This window comes from Globicephala melas, chromosome 5 (genome assembly GCF_963455315.2).
Source record: "Globicephala melas chromosome 5, mGloMel1.2, whole genome shotgun sequence".
NCBI lineage: Eukaryota > Metazoa > Chordata > Mammalia > Artiodactyla > Delphinidae > Globicephala > Globicephala melas.
The window spans coordinates 22,606,988-22,626,414 of NC_083318.1; the positions used below are offsets into that span (position 1 = coordinate 22,606,988).

The 19,427-nt window shown below is 35.9% G+C and overlaps 1 protein-coding gene across 7 annotated transcripts in view; it reads right to left on the reverse strand.

Moving 5' to 3' along the window:
* LOC115857181 (bifunctional heparan sulfate N-deacetylase/N-sulfotransferase 3) overlaps positions 1–19,427 on the reverse strand; it is a 156,123-nt gene that overhangs the window by 87,541 nt on the left and 49,155 nt on the right. For all 7 annotated transcript variants that reach the window (XM_060298999.1, XM_030863976.2, XM_060299005.1 and 4 more), the window contains exons 3-4: positions 9,629–9,716; positions 2,146–2,300 (exon numbers count right to left, since the gene is read on the reverse strand). In XM_060298999.1, coding sequence (XP_060154982.1) covers positions 2,146–2,300; positions 9,629–9,716 — 243 coding nt within the window. The remainder of the gene's footprint in view (positions 1–2,145; positions 2,301–9,628; positions 9,717–19,427) is intronic.

Consider the following 19,427-nt stretch of genomic DNA (forward strand, 5'->3'; position numbering starts at 1 on the left):
CAATGCCTGGCAAAGGTATACTTGAGGCTGTCTATTTGGGGGAATAGACTGAAGTTAAAAGGTAAGTATGAGCTCCTGATACTACCCATAAGTATTTGGTCTTCTATATCCTCATGGGAAAAGCAATATACTTTATAAATTCTAACCTTTTCTTGTACAAATTTGAGTAAGGTATCATGTGTTTCAACTAAAACATCTTGGGGCTTTAGAAGTTTATATAGAATACATTCCATGATAAGTGGGCATCAGTACTTTCTTAAATTCTGATTAGCCAAAAAAACTAATAGTTAACATGGCTGGGTGGCCAGCCAAGGGAGATGTAACACGTGCTCTTGTTTCCACAGAGTAGAGCCACAATCTCTCTATGCCATTTTAGAGTATAAATATGTTAAGGGCAGGTATGTATGGAATTAGTATACCTTCAGGGTTTAGGAACTATAACGTTAGGAAAGGCGTATATGTGTAGGAAATCTCAAAATTGAGCAGATTATACTTCAAATCAGTCATTTCTAGTTTTGGGGTCAGGACTTCAAATCTCTAGAAAAACATTTTCTGTCTGTCAATAGAGTGGTTATATTTTAGAATTTTCCAACTCATATCCAAATTAACCAGTGTAGTATATTTTAATTATTTTGCACCCTAGGTTTAGTCTACATTTAGTAGAATTTACCTAGAAACATGATTTGATGGTTTTAGATTTATTAACAACATAATCTGTGAACATTGTAATGTAAGTTTTGGGGTTTGCAAATAAGAGAAATGCTGTAATAAATAAAGATATATTACACTTCACTTGCTTTTTGAGTGGTATTTTCTGCTGCCTTGATCATTTATACTACGCATACTCATGGAGTACGTTTATGAGCTAGAAACTGTGATAGACAGAATATAGTTCCTGCCCCCAAAGTACTCCCTGCCCGGGGAGGGAGAATGCTGGGTAAATAAACAATTACTTGTCTGGACTCCCTCCACATGTTTGTGTGCCCATTAGAATAATTCATAGAAACAAAGATAAAATATCCTCCCCACCCCAAACATAAGCCTTATTGGCTTGTTAATCACTCTATACCGTCTCCGCTCATCACAAGCACATTTTACAATGTGCTGTATGTATTAGAGCTTTTACTGTAAATTCCCCTGTCCAGAATCAGAATCCCTATAGTATAAAACAGTGTATCCTGCTCAGTCAAGTGAATGTTCCATCCTATGTTATAGGTATGTGATGTCTCTGAAATAGTTTTCTTCCCAATTCTGTTGCCTTTCTGGATCGACTCTTCATTACCTCATACCCACAATATGGTCTCCTAGCTGGTGTTTTCCCTCAGCCTCATTTAACTACAAATTCTCCCTGATGCTTAAATCTTATTCTTATTTCAGAGTGTACCTAAACTCCTATTTGCACAGCATTTCCCTGGGCACTCCCAGTGACACTTACTTCTCTGAACTGTAGGTTTTATGTCTACACGGTTTGGTACTAGGTCCTGGAATATCTCATTTTATGGAGACTTTTTTAAAAGATTGAACTATAGTTGATTTACAATGTTGTGTTAGTTTGTGGTATACAGCAAAGTGATTCAATTATACATATATATACACATATTATTTTTCATATTCTTTTCTGTTATGGTTAATTACAGGATATTGAATATAGTTCCCTGTGTTATACAGTAAAACCTTGTTGTTTATCTATTTTATACATAGTAGTTTGTATCTGCTAACCCCAAACTCCTACTTTATCCCTCCCCCATCCCCTTTGGTAACCATAAGTTTGCTTTCTATGTGGAGACTTGTTTTATGTGTATATTTTTCTTTTGCAGTGCAGCAGGAAGCTCCTTCTGGATGGGAACCATCTTTTATAAGCTCTGACCATAACGTCATGCAACTGAGTCCTGTGAGTATCTTGCGAAGTTCCTTTTAAAGTAGACCCCTCAAAGCATTAAGCATAGTGATGAGCACCCAATACAAAGTCAAAAGTCACATACTGAAAGGATGCACTACCGAATTTTTCTAATGATCACATAGAAAAGCCTGCTTAAAAAGTGCCAATATGCCAAAAACCTCTAAGACATTCTCAGTATAAAAAGCTGGTCATTTCTGTAGTCAGTGCACATTAGTTCAATGTAGTGTTCAAAGTGAGTTACTTACTAAGGCAAATTTTTTGTTAAGAATCATCTGCTCCACCAAAGATGACTCATTATGGAAGAGGTGGGGCTGCATGTGGCTCCACATATGTGGAAACCACCAGAACTCATCCACAGACCTCAAAAGACGGTCATCCCCTTCATCTTCCTCTTCAGTTCCTTGGGTGGGGGGGGGGAGAGGAGAAAGATTATTCAATTAATTTTAGTTATACTGATTGCCTGTTTATCTGAATATCTATCTGTCCATCCACCCATCCGTCCGTGCATCTAATTATGTAATCGTATATATATATTTAGAAGGTACCATTTATAGTATCTTAGATACATATAAGACTTGGAACATGAAATGTAACAAAGGAAAATCTGTTACTTGGGGAAAAACCAGAGACTGTGATACAACTCTTTTTAAAGTTTTAAAACATGAGACATGGATATAAAATCACTGCAAGATGGAAGTACACAACCATTCCAAAGAACTTTAGAACTTCTAACGTTTAGGATACTTATATAATTTGCAGTTTGGAGAGAATGGGGGATAAGTCGGGAATGTAGTCAAGGGAATACGAGTGAGGAAATGTGCAGCAGAGCTCTAATGGTTGATCATTAGACATGAGTTGTGACACAACAATTGCAACAAAGTAATTCCATAATTTATTTGGGTTACTCCTTAAGTCTGAGAGGAAGGTACTCAGTACATATTTAGTGAAAACTAAGGCACAAAAAGGAGAAAAAAGGGAAATGTAGGAATTATTATTGAGAAAATGAGAGAAAACTGAAGGAAAGAGAAAGCAAAGACAGTGATAGAAAGAAGGTGAGAAGTGGTGAAGTCACTGTACAACAATCCAAGTACCACCCCGCTCCTTGGTGCTACTTATATTCCTCATGTCTGCCCTTTCTCTCAAGTTCTTGGAAGCAAACTTTCCATCAAGAGACCTGTGTTTCCTTGAGAGTCAGCTTTGTTGTTGTTCCTCTGATTTTTCGTATTTGAGCTTGTTTTAATTCCTCCATTTTCCACGACCTGCAGTTTAGCTGAGTGTGAGAAATCACACAGTTCTCTAACTTATGTGAGGGGGTAGGAGTCTCTTTTTGTATTTCCCCAGGCAGAGTTTCTTTAATAAAGCATGAAATGAGAGCAGTGTAAGGTACCTGTCCTGGCATATCATAAAATGATATTAATCATCACAAAATGATGCAGCCACACTTTAATTTCAGCCACAACACTGGATCCAGTAAGGTCCTAGAACAGGGGTTTCTTCAAATGATGTCCCTTCTTTGTGGAGAAAAAAACCTCCTCTCATATTTTCAATAGCAGTTCTGATGTGACTGGTTCTGATAGGGCGCTAGGGGCTAAAGATGGAGGATCGACTGCTTTCCCGGCTCAGCCAACTGAGCCGGTGCTTGTTACCACTCTTCTTTCATTTAATTTTCCGAGAGAAGGAAGGCAGAGCCTATTGATAGGAGAAGAATCAGATCCTATGATTTACTGTGCAGTGAAGGAGACCAAAGATAAAGGTGTAGTATGAGGCTGTTAAGGTTGCTCCACTGTATGCAGGAAGAACAGAATCAGTGACATAGACTGAGTGGAAGAAAATAACCTCTCAACACGGAAAGTCTTCAATTTCACTTTCATACACTTAAGTAGCAATACTCTGCTGATATGAAGGAACTTTTTCTCTCTCTGTAAAGGGCATCTTTAACTTGAATCGGTTTTATTTCCCTTATTTTTTCCTCTTCATCATACACTCATGTCACCACAGTATAGTTGAACAAGTATAGCCTTTTGAGTCAGAAATTTTTAGTTTATTTGTAGTTTCCAACACATTTGAGTTGTGTGATTGTGGGCAAGTCACATAACCCCTTTAATATTGGTATTCATGTAGGCAAAACATACGGATAGCAATACCTATTTTATTCTATTTGGGAGGAAGTGTCTATACAGTCCTGGCACATACTGGGTAACCTAAAATGCCCATGTCTTTCCCTCCTGTATTTCTTGCTCCTGTTCTTCTACATGTCTCTGTGAGGTTTTTTTTTTTTTCCACTATAATACTGTATGGGGGGGGGGGCACTGACATGAGTGTTATGTGGCAGAGGGGAAACTGTATTTAAGAATGTAAGAACTGGGCTTCCCTGGTGGCGCAGCGGTTGAGAGTCCGCCTGCCGATGCAGGGGACACGGGTTCGTGCCCCGGTCCGGGAAGATCCCACATGCCGCGGAGCGGCTGGGCCCGTGAGCCATGGCCGCTGAGCCTGCGCGTCCGGAGCCTGGCCTCCGCAATGGGAGAGGCCACAACAGTGACAGTGAGAGGTCCGCGTACCGCAAAAAAAAAAAAAAAAAAAAAAAAAAAAAAAAGAATGTAAGAACTGATCAAGCCATTATATTAATTGACTGGCCTGATAAACGAGTCACCCACATCGAGCATTCTTGGGGCTTCTGAGTGATTATCTTACAGCTCTGGGAAGCCATCCAGAGAGGAATGCAAAGGAATAGGAAAATGGAGGTAGGGGCTTAGAATATCTGATGACCCCAATCATGGCGAAGTCTTGCGTCCTGCTACCTTTCAGGTGATAAATAAGGCGGCCCTGGTAAAGAAATTTTAGCTATGTGCGACTGGTGATGCTTAAATACATGTTGGGTTTTTGTTGTTGTTGTTGTTTTGTTTTTACATAAGGATTATGTCATTTGGTTTCCCTGCAATTAAACATCTCTACTTACATACTCTCCTCTTAACATTTTGTATGTCCTCAGGACACCATATTAGTTAAGATTACAGTCAGTTACTTGTTGCAGTTTTACTTTCCCATACTGAAAATAGGCAGATGTCTCTTGGGGTTTCCCAGTAATCAGTTCATTTCTGATTTCCACCTCCCCTGGGAAGAGTGAGCTGAGATTTCCTAGTTTATGAAAAGTCATCCTTCCTACTACCTTTAATCTCTATTTCCCGTCTCCTATAGCTCCTATCTTTCCCTGCATCCTTCTTCTTATCTCTTTATTCATTTTTCTAGTTGGCCTTTATCCAAAGTTTATTTATGAGGACAGCACAACAGATTTCAGAATTCTTTGGAAAGATTGCTCAGGTATTTGGTGTCCTTTCCTGAATATCATGGTGAAATCTGCTATTAAAATATTCATACATTTTAATCATGCAAGAGTCAGACAAACAATGTCTGCCCTCTGACAGACATATAAAATCATAGTAGGCATAATTGTATGCCTTTCCTTTTTTCTTTATAACTCTCTCTTACCTGATTTCCTTTAATCCTACTTTGGGGATGTTTTACATCAGAATTAATTATATTGAGAACAAGTGTCTGTTGCCTAACACTTTAAACATCATGATAAAAAAGTTGAAACATAGTTATTCGTGGTTGGATTGTGCTGGCCTCTTGCTACTCCCTTATTCCTCCACTTTACACACTTTTGCCAGAACTGGACAGGGAAGAACTAGAAGTCAAATTCCTCAATTTTAAGTGTCATTTCTTAAGTTGTTACAAAACTACACTGAAATTTTATAGTTAATGCAAATTATTATTTTATTATGTATCTATTTAAGTAACATGTCTCTTCAGTATTTTATCTATAGTATTTCCTACTCTGATATTATATTAAAAACCATTATTGATTGAGACTGTCTTAAGTGTTTTTCAAGTATAGTCTCATTTAATTCTCACTACAACCCTATGCGCTAGGGGCTACTGCTAACACCATTTTATAGATAAGGAAATTGATGTTTGGAGAGGCAAAGTAATTTGTCACAAGTCACTGGGAATACTGGGATAGAACCTAAATTCAGAACCTGAAATCTAACCCAGATTACACAACTCTAAATTCAGGACCCTTAACCATCATTCACTGACCAAATGTGGAGTTTAGAAATAAGATTAGCATTTACTAATTCATGTAACATTGCTCTTCACATTGTTAATTAATTCTGTGATAGAATTTACAAATACTATCGGTTTTCAGTGATTTGGGAAAATATACAAACCTAAAGAACCTATAGATAAGGGGAAGGAACCTTTTGCCATTCAGCTTCCTTAATCAAGGATTGCCAATTAAATGATAAAAACCCATTTTTTTTCCCTAATACATAAGACTTGGGCTCTGACTGACCTTAAGTTAAGAGTATTTTTTGACACTTAAGTAGCTATATGACCTTGGGCCCCTCTAAGTTTCTATGTTATTATCTAGAAAACAAGGTAACACATTCTTTAACTCCTAGGATTCAATGAAAAGGTACATGAAAAGTGCTTAGCTAAGTACCTAGAATATGGCGCTGCTCACTAAAAGGGAACTATAATTTTTATTCTTTCATCTCTCTATTTCTCACAAAATGCACAAATCTTTCAAAAAGTAAAGTACATCAAACAAGATGAAACCCTCTCCTGAAATGAAGTCTTACTAGTATGACAGTGCTGTTTTTCTCCTTCCCTTAAAGACTGAATAAAATAGAATTTTTAATAGAAAAAGGAGTTACTCATTTAGAAAGGAAGGCTGTGTGATTCAATTAAACTTTACTATATTTAATTTTTGAAGGATTCAGAGTATTAAATTTTATATCTGTTCCCATTGAAAACTGATTTTACTGGTTTTAGACAAGTCTAGCTAAGTTTTTGTGGAAGCTTGCAGGTCTTATACAGACAACAAAACTCGTTCAAGCCTTTTCCTTAGATTCCTCCTGTGTTCTACTGTTCCTGGCTTAGAGAGAGGATATACCTACTGTGAGCTGTGGGAAGTACCCAAGTAAGGAAAGAGGTCAAATCTTTCAGAAACAAGAATGAAGGAGAGCCACTGGCTACAGTCATTCTTTAGCATTCATCACTGGCAAAAAACTGAGTTGCCAGGAGTGCTTTATTATATTTCTATTATGTTTGGGAAAAAGTTAATTATTCTTAATATTTAGAGTGATTTTCCTTCCTAACACAACATGGTCAAATTTTATTCTCTGACCTTGTTCCATATAAATACTAATAGTTAAAATAAAGGTAACTTTATTTTCATTCAATCATTTATTCATTAATTCATTTTTTTTTCAATAGGCACTGTCCTACTTGCTGGTGTTACAGCAGTAAAGCCTTTGTAGAGTGTTCATTTTAGTGAGGGAAGAAAGACAACAGATAATTTAAAAATAAAGTACATTCAACATCCATTCATAATAAAACATTAGAAATCTAGGAATAGAAGGGAGCTTTCTTAAGCTAATAAAGACTTTCTATAAAACTGTCCATTGAAAGAATTCCCCTCAAGAACAGGAAGAAAACTACTGAAGGATTTCCCCTGAGGTCAGGAACAAGATATGAGTGTTACTATCACCATCTTTAATGTTTATGGGAGATCCAAGCTAGTGCAATAGGCAAGGAAAAGAAAAAGAATTCATAAAGCTTAGAAAGGAAGAAATAAAATTTTTACTATTCAAAAATTATATGACTGGATAGGTAGAAAATCCAAAAGAATCGATAAACTATAAAATTAATAAGTGAATGTAGCAAGGTTGCTAAATACAAGATCAGTACACAAAATCAATTATATTATTATTATTATACTATCAAAAGAGAAATGGAAAACTTTAAAAAAAGACACCATTTACTATTGCATCAAAAACCCCACCAAGGAATTAATATAAAAACAATAAAGTTGTATCAAGTGTAGTTAATGAGGACCTAAATGTGTTCAAGAATAGGAAGACTCAATATTTAGGATAGCAATTCTCCCCAAACTAATTAATAGATTTAATGTAATTTAAATAAAAATTAAAGGTTTTAAATTTAAATAAAATTTTAAAAAATTTATATAAAAATTTGAGGTTCTTTGTAGATATTGGTAAGCTGATTTTAAAATTTACATAAAAATGCAAAGGACCAAGAATTGCCAAGGCAATCTTGAAGAAGATGAACAAACTTAGAGGACTTACAATAGCAGATATTAAAATTAATTATAAAGTTACAGTAAATAAGACAGTATGATGACACAAATGGAACCAATGGACAGGAGAGTACAGAAACAGAGTCCACATATATATGGTCATCTAATTTGCGACAATGATGATACCATGGAACAGTGAGAAAAGGATGGTCTTTTCAATACTTGGTACCAACTTGACATGTTTATGGAAAAAAAGAAGGTATCTTGGCCCTTATCTCACACATACACAAAAATCAATTCCAGATGGATCTCAGATAGATACATTTTAAGCATGTAGGAACATATTTTCATGATCTTGTGGCATGCAGAGATGTCTTTAAAAAGACACAAAAAAAGGAAAAAAAAGATAAATTGGACTACATTAAGATGTTTGTTCATCAAAAAATACCAGTAGGCATGTAAAAAAGATAAACCACACATTAGGAGAAAGTATTTGCAACACAGATAAGGGACAAAGGGCTCATTAAGAGTATATAACGAATTTCTACAAGTCAATAAGTAAAAGCAGACAACTCAATAAAAAAAAACCACTGAGGTATTTCAAAACAGAAGATATCCAAATGGTCAATAAATATATGAAAGAAGCTCAGTTTCACTACTTAGTGAAATGTACATTTAAGTCATACATAATATGATATCTCTACTGCCCACCAGAAAGGCTAAAGTTAAAAAGACAAATAATATTAAATACTGGTGAGAATGTAGAGCAACAGGAAAACTTACATACTGTTGGAAATAAAAACTGGTACAACCACTCTGAAAATTTGTTTGGCATTTTCTACTAAAGCTGATCATAAATGTACCACATAACTAGCAATTCTACTCCTGGTTGATAACCAACAGAAAAGAAGACATATGTCCTCTGAAGGACAGGTACAAAAATGTTCTTAACACAACTATGCAAAAAAAAAGCCAAAGACTGGAAACAACCCAACCATCCACATTGGAGGAATGGAATAAAGAAATTCTGGTAAATTCAAAAAATGGAATACTACAGAACAATGACGATGAAAAAATTACAACTATACACAATGATGTCTGCAAAACCAAAATAATGTTGAACAAAACAAGCTGTATATAGAAGAGTCCATACTATATGATTCCTTTTATACACATCTCAAAGCCAGGCAAACTAATTTATGATATTAGAAGTTAGGATAGTGGTTTTCTTTGAGGGAAGCTAGTGACCAAGGCAGCACAAGGGAGGGGGTGTGTGAGTTTCTGGAAGTATCTCATTCTTGATCTGCATGCTGGTTATGGAGCTCTGTACACTTTGTGAAAATTCATTGAGCACTATACCTATTACTTATGCAGTTTTATATATGTAAATTACAGTTCAGTAGAAAAAAAGCCCATTAAATAATAATATGGTGAATAAACTTTCCAACTATTAACATTTTGTAAAGGTGAAAAAATAATAGGTTAAATGAAATTGAATAATATGAAGAAAATAAAGTAGGGGAGAGACACAGGGAATACGGGAAGGTGTGAAGAAGAGGGGTCATAATTTTAAAAAGAGTGGTCAGAGAGGCTTTAATGAGAATAGTTAATCTCCTTTTTCTTACCTGTATGGTAAAATTTCCCTGAAAATCCCAGGTTGAACGTAAAATTTGTGATTTGTGCACGCAAAAGATTCTGAGTATCAAGCAGGGCCTGAAATACATAATTTTTAAAAATATATCAGGTAGAGCATGGCCTTGAGAAGATATCTTCCTTTAGCATTCAAAAGGTAAAACTACTCCTTTAGACATGAGAGAATTAAATGATGGAAAGTAGTTTCTTTACCACCTTACAACTAGCAAGAAGCTTCTGAGATTACATAAATACATACTTATATTTATCCTTTAGCTGCAATAAATCAGCAAAAAATGTCAGCTAGAAAAAGGAAGTTAAATGAAAAGTTTATTCTTCATGTATCAAAGGAAGCAGTATCTAGTACATAAAATACATCTCCCTTTACCCCTCAGGGACGTAGTTCACCAGTTGTCAAAAGAAGGACATTCTGTTTAAGTGAAACTATGCAAGAACATATATTGAAAGAAACAGATTGTTGTTTTTCAGATATATCTTTGGTCTTCAAAATACAAGACTTTTCAATCTTTAAGTCTTAGATTCCCCAAAGATAGTGATTATTCTTCAAAAATGGATATCATGGTAAAGTAAATCTGTAATTTGCCCTTCCATTGAAAAACAGATAAAACCCCCTACTAATGACAGGTAAAGCTATTTTGAATCAGAGTTTTAATTGTTATATCCTATAAAGTATTTTTCATGCTATGAGTATTTAATGGACTTCTTTTCTTCTCCTTGTCCTCCTTTTCTTTCTCATTCTTATTTAAGTTCACATTCTTGTATTCCTCTCTCCCCCTCCCCCAGACTCTGGTAGTTGAGTGCCCACCTCAGTGAGGCAAAAAGTAACACTATATGGTAGACCTGTAAAGGATCTTAGTCAACAATTCTTTTATACATGAAGAAACTAAGGAGAAATGACTTGCCCATTTTCAAAGATAAAATTAGTGGTGGATCCAAGGTTAAGGATATAGATCACCTGATTCCATATTGGGTACTCTTTTTACTCTACCACACCAAATCTTTCCCCACCCTTCCATAGTACTGCTGGATCCACAGCAAAATCTTTTCTTAATAGTGTAGCTGATATCTGGAAGCTCTGCCCCATCATGTTCACAGTCTCAATGTTTTTTTGGGTATAAACAGATATACATATTATTCAGAGACCCTCTCATGATTGTATGTGTTCAACAGTTATTAGTTGCCATCCCTCTATTATTGATGCTGCTACTATTACTACTCCTAATATGGTTGTTGTTATTGATAGATAATACATATCATCTCTCTGAACTTTTCCCTTCATTTATTAAAGTCGAGACAATTATCTAACTCATAGAATTATGATGAGGAATATTAAAGAGATAATATATATGGGAGTTCTTGATAAATTTTTTTAAAAGTGGCGTAAAATGGATGAAGAAGATGTGGTACATATATACAATGGAATACTATGCAGCCATAAAAAGGAACAAAACTGGGTAATTTGTAGAGACATGGATGGACCTAGAGTGTCATACAGAGTGAAGTAAGTCAGAAAGAGAAAAACAAATATTGTATATTAACGCATATACGTGGAATCTAGAAAAATGGTATAGATGACCTTATTTGCCAAGCAGAAATAGAGACACAGACGTAGAGAACAAATATATGGATACCATGGGGGAAACGGGTAGGGTGGGAGGAACTGGGAGATTGGGATTGACACATATACACTATTGATACTATGTATAAAATAGACAGCTGATGAGAACATACTGTATAGCACAGGGAACTCTACTTAATGCACTGTGGTGTCCTAACTGGGAGGGAAATTCAAAAGGGAGGGGATATATGTATATGTATGGCTGATTCATTTTGCTGTGCAGTAGAAGCTAACACAACATTGTAAAGCAACTATACTCCAATAAAGGTTAAAAAAATATTATCAGCAATATATTATATATTAATATGTATATAATTATATATTACTGATAATTATATCTATAATTATCTATATCTGTATATCTATAGCTGTATATTATATATATCTCATCTACTTATTTTTTTAATTGAAATATAGTTGGCATACAATATTATGTTAGCTTCAGGAGTATAAAATAGTGATTTGACATTTATACTATGAAATGATCAACACCTGAAGTCTAGCAACCATCTGTCCCCACACAAAGTTGTTACAGTATTACTGGCCATATTCCTTATGCGAAAATTACATCCCCATGACTTATTTATTTTATAATCAGAAGTTTGTACTTCTTAATCTCCCTCACGTATTTCACTCATTTCCCCCACACCCCTGCCCTTTGGCAATCACCCATTTGTTCTTAGTATCTACGAGTCTGTTTACATTTTGTTTTGTTTTGTTTTTTAGACTCTATGTATAAGTGAGATCATATGGAATTTATCTTTCTCTGTCTATTTACTTCACTTAGCATAATACTCTCTAGATCCATCCATGCTGTTCCATGGCAAGATTTCACTCTTTTTTACGGCTAATATTCTACCGTATATACATACCACTCTTCTTTATCCATTCATCCATCAATGGACCTTAGGTTGCTTCCATATCTTGGCTATTATAAATAATACTACAATGAACATAGGGGTGCACATATTTTTAAAAATTATTTTATTTATTTATTTTAACATCTTTATTGGAGTATAATTACTTTACAGTGTTGTGTTAGTTTCTGCTGTATAACAAAGTGAATCAGCTATACATATACATATATTCCCATATCCCCTCCCTCTTGCGTCTCCCTCCCACCCTCCCTATCCCACCTCTCTAGGTGGTCACAAAGCACTGAGCTGATCTCCCTGTGCTATGTGGCTGCTTCCCACTAGCTACCTGTTTTACACTTGGTAGTGTATAAATGTCAATGCCACTCTCTCACTTCGTCCCAGCTTACCTTTCCCTCTCCCCGTGTCCTCAAGTCCATTCTCTACATCTGCGTCTTTATTCTTGTCCTGCCCCTAGGTTCTTCAGAACCATTTTGTTTTCTTAGATTCCATATATATGTGTTAGCATATGGTACTTGTTTTTCTCTTTCTGACTTACTTCACTCTGTGTGACAGACTCTAGGTCCATCCACCTCACTACAAATAACTCAATTTTGTTTCTTTTTATGGCTGAGTAACATTCCATAGTATATACGTGCCACATCTTCTTTATCCATTCATCTGTCAATGGACACTTAGGTTGCTTCCACGTCCTGGCTATTGTAAATAGAGCTTCAATGAATATTGTGGTACATGACACTTTTTGAATTATGGTTTTCTCAGGGTATATGCCCAGTAGTGGAACTGCTGGGTTGTACGGTAGTTCTATTTTTAGTTTTTTAAGGAAACTAAAAAACTAAAAACTAAAAACTAAAACGAAAAACGAAAACTATTTTTAGTTTTTTAGTTTTTTTTTTAACTGTTCTCCATAGTGGAGAACATTCCCACCAACAGTGCAAGAGGGTTCCCTTTTCTCCACACCCTCTCCAGCATTTATTGTTTGTAAATTTTTTGATGATGGCCATTCTGACCAGTGTGAGGTGATACCTCATTGTAGTTTTGATTTGCATTTCTCTAATGGTTAGTGATGTTGACCATCCTTTCATGTGTTTGTTGGCAATCTGTATATCTTCTTTGGAGAAATGTCTATTTAGGTCTTCTGCCCATTTTTGGATTGGGTTGTTTGTTTTTTTGATATTGAGCTGCGTGAGCTGCTTGTATATTTTGGAGATTAATCCTTTGTCAGTTGCTTCGTTTGCAAATATGTTCTCCCATTCTGAGGGTGGTCTTTTGCACATATGTTTTTGAATTAGTGTTTTTGTTTTCTTTGGGTAAATACTCAGAAGTGAAATTGCTGGATGATATGGCAGTTCTATTTTTAAGTTTTTGAGGAAGCTTCATACTGTTTTCTATAGTGGCTGCACCAATTTACAATCCCACCAATAGTATATGAGGGTTCCCTTTTCTCCATATCCTCTCTAGCACTTGTTATTTCTTGTCATTTTGATGGTAGCTATTCTGACAGACATCTTTTCATGTGTCTGTTGGCCATCTGTATGTCTTCTTTGGAATAATGTCTATTCAGATCCTCTTCCCATTTTTAAATGGATTGGAGTTTTTTTTTGGTATGGTATTGAGTTTCATGAATTTTTAATATATTTTGGATATCAAACCCTTATTGGATATGTTATTTACAAATATCTTCTACCATTCAGTAGTCTGCCTTTTCATTTTGTTGATGGTTTTCTTCAAAAAGCTTTTGGTTTGATATAGTACTACTTGTTTCTTTTTATGTTTGTTTTCCTTGCCTGAGGAGATACATCCAAAAAATATTAAGACTGATGTCAAAGAAAGTACTGCCTATGTTTTTTTCTAGAAGTTTTATGGTTTCAGGTCTTACATTTAAGTCTTTAATCCATATTGAGTTTATTTCTGTATATGGTATGAGAAAGTGCTCCAGTTTGATCCTTTTGCATATAGTTTTCCAAGCACCATTTATTAAAGAGGCTGTCTATTCCCCATTTTATATTCTTGTCTCCTTTGTCATAGATTAATTGACCATCTAAGTGTGGTTTATTTCTGCGTTCTCTATTCTGTTCCATTGTTCTATGTGTCTGTTTTTGTGCCAGTACCATAATATTTTGATTACTGTAGCTTTGTAGGACTGCATGAAATTAGGGAGCATGATACCTTCAGCTCTGTTCTTTCTCAAAATTGTTTTGGTTATTTGGGGTTCCACGCAAATTTTAGAGTTATTTGTTCTAGTTCTGTGAAAAATGTCATTGGTTTTTTGATAGGATTTGCACTGAATCGGTAGATTGCCTTGGGTACTCTGGAGATTTTAACAATATTAATTCTTCCAATCCATGAGCACAGTATATCTTTCCATTTGTTTGTGTAATCTTTAATTTCTTTCATCAATATCTTAGTCTTTGGAGTACAAGACTTTTGCCTTCTTGGTTAGGTTTACTCCTAGGTATTTTATTCTTTTTGATGCAATTGTAAAGGGAATCCTTTTCTTAATTTCTCTGATAGTTCATTACTAGTGTCTAGAAATGCAACTGATTTTTGCACTGATTTTGTATCCTGAAACTTTTTTGAATTCATTTATTAGTTATAATAGTTTTTTTGGTGGAGCCTTTAGGGGTTTCTATATAAAGTATCAAACAGTGACAGTTTTGCTTCTTCCTTTCCAATTTGGATTCCTTTTATTCCTTTTTTTTTGTCTAATTGCTGTGGCTCAGACTTCTGATACTATGTTGTGAGAGGGCCATATCTTTGTCTTGTTCCTGATCTTAGAGGAAAAGCTTTTAACCTTCACGGTTGGTTCTGATGTTGGCTGTGGGTTTGTCATATACGGTCTTGATTATGTTGAGGTACATTCCCTCTATAACCGCTTTGTTGAGAGTTTTTATCATAAATGGATGTTGAATTTTGTCACAAGTTTTTTTGGCATCTAGTGAGATGATTATGTGATTTTTATCCTTTATTTTGTTAATGTGGTGTATAACATTGATTGATTTGTGGATTTTGAACCATCCTTCCATCCCTGGTAAAAATCCCGCTCGATTGGGCTTCCCTGGTGGTGCAGTGGTCGAGAGTCTGCCTGCTGATGCAGGAGACACGGGTTCGTGCCACGGTCCGGGAAGATCCCACATGCCACGGAGCGGCTAGGCCCGTGAGCCATGACCGCTGAGCCTGCGCGTCCGGAGCCTGTGCTCCACAACGGGAGAGGACACAACAGTGAGAGGCCCGCGTACCACAAAAAAAAAAAAAAAAAATCCTGCTTGATCATGGTGTATGATCTTTTTAATGTATTGTTGAATTCTGTTTGCTAATACTTTTTTAAGATTTTTGCATCTATGTTCATCAGTGATACTGGCGTGTAATATTCCTTTTTTTGTGGTGTCTTTGTCAGGTTTTGGTATCAGGTTGATGCTGGCCTCATAGAATGAATTTAGAAGTGTTCTCTCCTCTTCAGTTTTTTGGAATAGTTCGAAAGAGATGTTAACTCTTCTTTAAATGTTTGGTAGAATTCACCTGTGAAGCCGTCTGGTCCTGGAAATTTTTTTGTTGGAATTTTTTGGATTACTGATTCAATTTCATTACTATTCTGTTCAGATTTTCTATTTCTTCCTGATTCAATCTGTGAGATTATACATTTCTAGGAATATTTCCATTTCTAATAGTTTGCCCAATATGTTGGCATATAGCTGTTCCTAGTAATCTCTTAGGATCCTTTGTATTTCTGTGATGCCAGTTGTACCTTCTCCTCTTTTATTTCTGATTTTATTTATTTGGGCCCTCTCTCTTTTATTCTTGATGAGTGTAGCTAAGGTTCATCAATTTTGTTTATCTTTTCCAAAAAGCAGCTATTAGTTTCATTGATTTTATTCTGTTGTTTTTTTAGTCTCTATTTCATTTATTTCTACTCAGATCTTTATTATTTCCTTCCTTTTACTGATGTTGGGTTTTGTTTGTTCTTCTTTTCCTAGTTCCTTTAGGTGTAAGGTTAGATTGTTTATTTGAGATTTTCTTGTTCCTGGGGTAAGCCTATATCTCTATAAACTTCCCTGTTAGAACTGTTCTGCTGCTTCCCATAGATTTTGGAATGCTGCGATTCCATTTTCATTTATTTCAAGTATTTTTAAATTTCCTCTTTGATTTCTTCAATGACCCATTGGTTGTTTAGTGGCATATTGTTTAGCATTCACATTTTTATTTTTTGTGTTTTTTTCTTTTAGTTGATTTCTAGTCTCAGTATTGTGGTCAGAATGCTTGCTATGATTTCAATTTTCTTAAATTTACTGAGACTTTTTTTGTGGCCTAGCATGTGATCTATTCTACAGAAAGTTCCATGTGCTCTTGAAAAGAATGTGTATTCTGCTTTTGGATGGAATGTTCTATATATATATCTATTAAGTCAATTTTATCTAATGTATCATTTAAGGCCAGTGTTTCCTTAGTGATTTTCTGTCTGGATGATCTGTCCATTGTCCCCTACTATTATTGTGTTACTGTCAATTTCTTCCTTTATGTCTGTTAATATATGCTTTATGTATTTAGGTGCTTCTATATACTTACAGGTGTTTGCATATATACTTACAAATGTTATAGCTTTTTGTTGGATTGAGCCCTTTATCATTATGTAAGCCCTCCTTTGTCTCTTGTTACAGTCTTTGTTCTAAACTCTATTTTGTCTAATACAAGTATTGCAATCCCAGCTTTCATTTTGTTTCCATTTGCATGGAATATCTTTTTTCATTCCCTCACTGACAGTCTGTGTTTTAAATCTGAAATGAGTCTCTTGTAGGCATATATATTTGGGTCTTGTTTTTTAATCCATTCAACTCTATATCCTTTGATTGGAGCATTTAGTCCCTTTACATTTAAAGTAATTATTGATAGGTATGTATTTATTGCCATTTTTTATTGTTTTCTATTTTTTTTGTAGTTCTTTGTTCTTTTCTTCTTCTCTTGCCCTCTTCCCTTATGATTTGATGACTATTGTTAGTGTTATGTTTGGATTCCTTTCTCCTTATTTTTTATGTATCTATTATAGGTTTTTGGTTTGTGGTTACCATGAGGTTTATATATAACAACATTTATGTATGCTTATTTTAAGCTGATGATCTCTTAAGCTCAAACACCTTCTAACAGCCTTATATTTTTACACCCCCCCCCCCAGATTTTATGTCTTTGATGTCATATTTTACATCTTTTTATTTTATGTATCCTTTAATTATTGTAGATATAGATTATTGTAGATATAGATCATTTTACTACTTTTGTCTTTTAACCTTCCTACTAGTTTACATGTGATTAATCCATTACCTTTGCTATGTTTGCTTTTATCAATCATATTTTTCCTTTCATACTTTTCTTATTTCTAGTTGTGGCTTTTTCTTTTCTGCACAGTAAAGTGCCTTTAACATTTCTTGTAAGGCCAGTTTAGCAGTGATGAACTCTTTCAGCATTTGCTCATCTGTAAAACACTTTGTCTCCTTCAACTGTGAACTTTAACCTTAATGGTTAGAATATTCTTGGTTGTAGGTTTTTTCCTTTTGGCATTTTGAATTATCATGCCACTCTCTTCTAGCCTGCAAAGCATCTGCTGAAAAGTCAGCTCATGGTCTTAGGGCAGTTTCCCTGTACATAACTAGTTGTTTTTTCTCATGCTGATTTTAAGATTCTCTCTTTAATTTTAGTTAAAATGTGTATTGGTGTGGACCTCTTTGACTTCATCTTCTTGGGGACTCTCTGTGCTTCTTGAAACTGGATGTCTGTTTCCTTCCCAGGGTTAGGGATATTTTCAGCTATTTTTCCTTTCTTTTTTTTCTTTAATATTTATTTATTTGACTGCATCGGGTCTTAGTTGTGGAATCTTCACTGAGGCATGTGGGATCTTTCATTGCGGTGCACGGGCTCTTTGTTGCGGCACGCAGGCTTCTCTCTGGTTGTGGTGCGCAGGATCCTCTCTAGTTGTGGCGTGTGGGCTCCAGAGCATATGGGCTCAGTAGTTGTGGCATGCAGGCTCTCCAGTTGTGGTGTGCGGACTCTAGAGCGCACAGGCTTAGTTGCCTCATGGCATGTGGGATCTTAGTTCCCCAACCAGGGATCGAACCCATGTCCCCTGCATTGGAAGGTGGATTCTTAACCACTGGACACCAGGGAAGTCCCCAGCTATTTTTTCTTAAAAAATGTTTTCTGCTGTCTTCTCGTCTCTTCTTCTTCTGGGACCCTATAATGTGAATGTTAATATGCTTGATATTGTCCCAGAAGTCTCTTAAGCCATTCTTATCAAAACAATTTTTTTCTCTTTTCTGTTTAGCTTGGGTGATTTCCACTACTCTTGTCTTTCCGATTGCTGATCTGTTCTTCTGTATTGTCTAATCTATTGTTGATATCCTCTAGTATATTTTTCATCCCATTTATTGTATTCTTCAGCTCTGATGGGTTCTTTCTTATATTTTCTAATTCTTTCTTGTTTTCACTGTGTTCATCCATTCTTCTCCTGAGATCAGTGAGCATCTTTATGATCATTACCTTGAGCTCTTTATTGGGTATATTGCTTATCTCCATTTTGGTTAATGTTTTTACCTGGGATTTTGTCTTGTTCCATCATATGGAACATATTCCTTCATCTCCTCATTTTGTATAATTCTCTGTTTTTTCTTTTTCTATGTATTAGATAGTGGTGTTATGTCTTCCAATCTCGGAGAAGTAGCCTTATGTACGAGACATGTTATGGGGACCAGCAGAAAGTTCCCTGCTGGCCACCTAAGATAGATGTTACAGAGGTGTCTCCTATGTGGGCTGTATGTGTGCCCTTCTGTTGTATCAGGGCCGACTATCGTGGCTATGCTGGTGGGTGGAGCTGGTTCCTGGCCCAGCTGGTTGCCAAGGCCCTGCTGGTGGACAGGGCAAGTCTCCCATGATAATGGGCTAGAAGGTGGATTCCAAAACGGCGCTTGCCAGTGCCCATGTCAGCACTGTACAATGACATCTCAAAGACGGCTGTTGCCAGAGTCTCATGGGGAGTCTCAGCTGCCTTTTGCCTCTCTGGGAGGCTCTCCAATATCAGCCAGTGGTTCTGACCCAGGCACTTCTCAAATTACTGCCTCAACACTGGGACTTGGACTGTGTGAGATTTTGTGGGAGCCCTTTGTGCATGTCCTTTAAACACAGAGTCTCATTATCCTATAGAACTTTGGCTCTCCTGAATGTAAGCTCTGCTGGTTTTCAAAGTCTGACTTTCTAAGGGCTTGTCTTCATAGTGCAGGACCCCTGGGCTGGGGA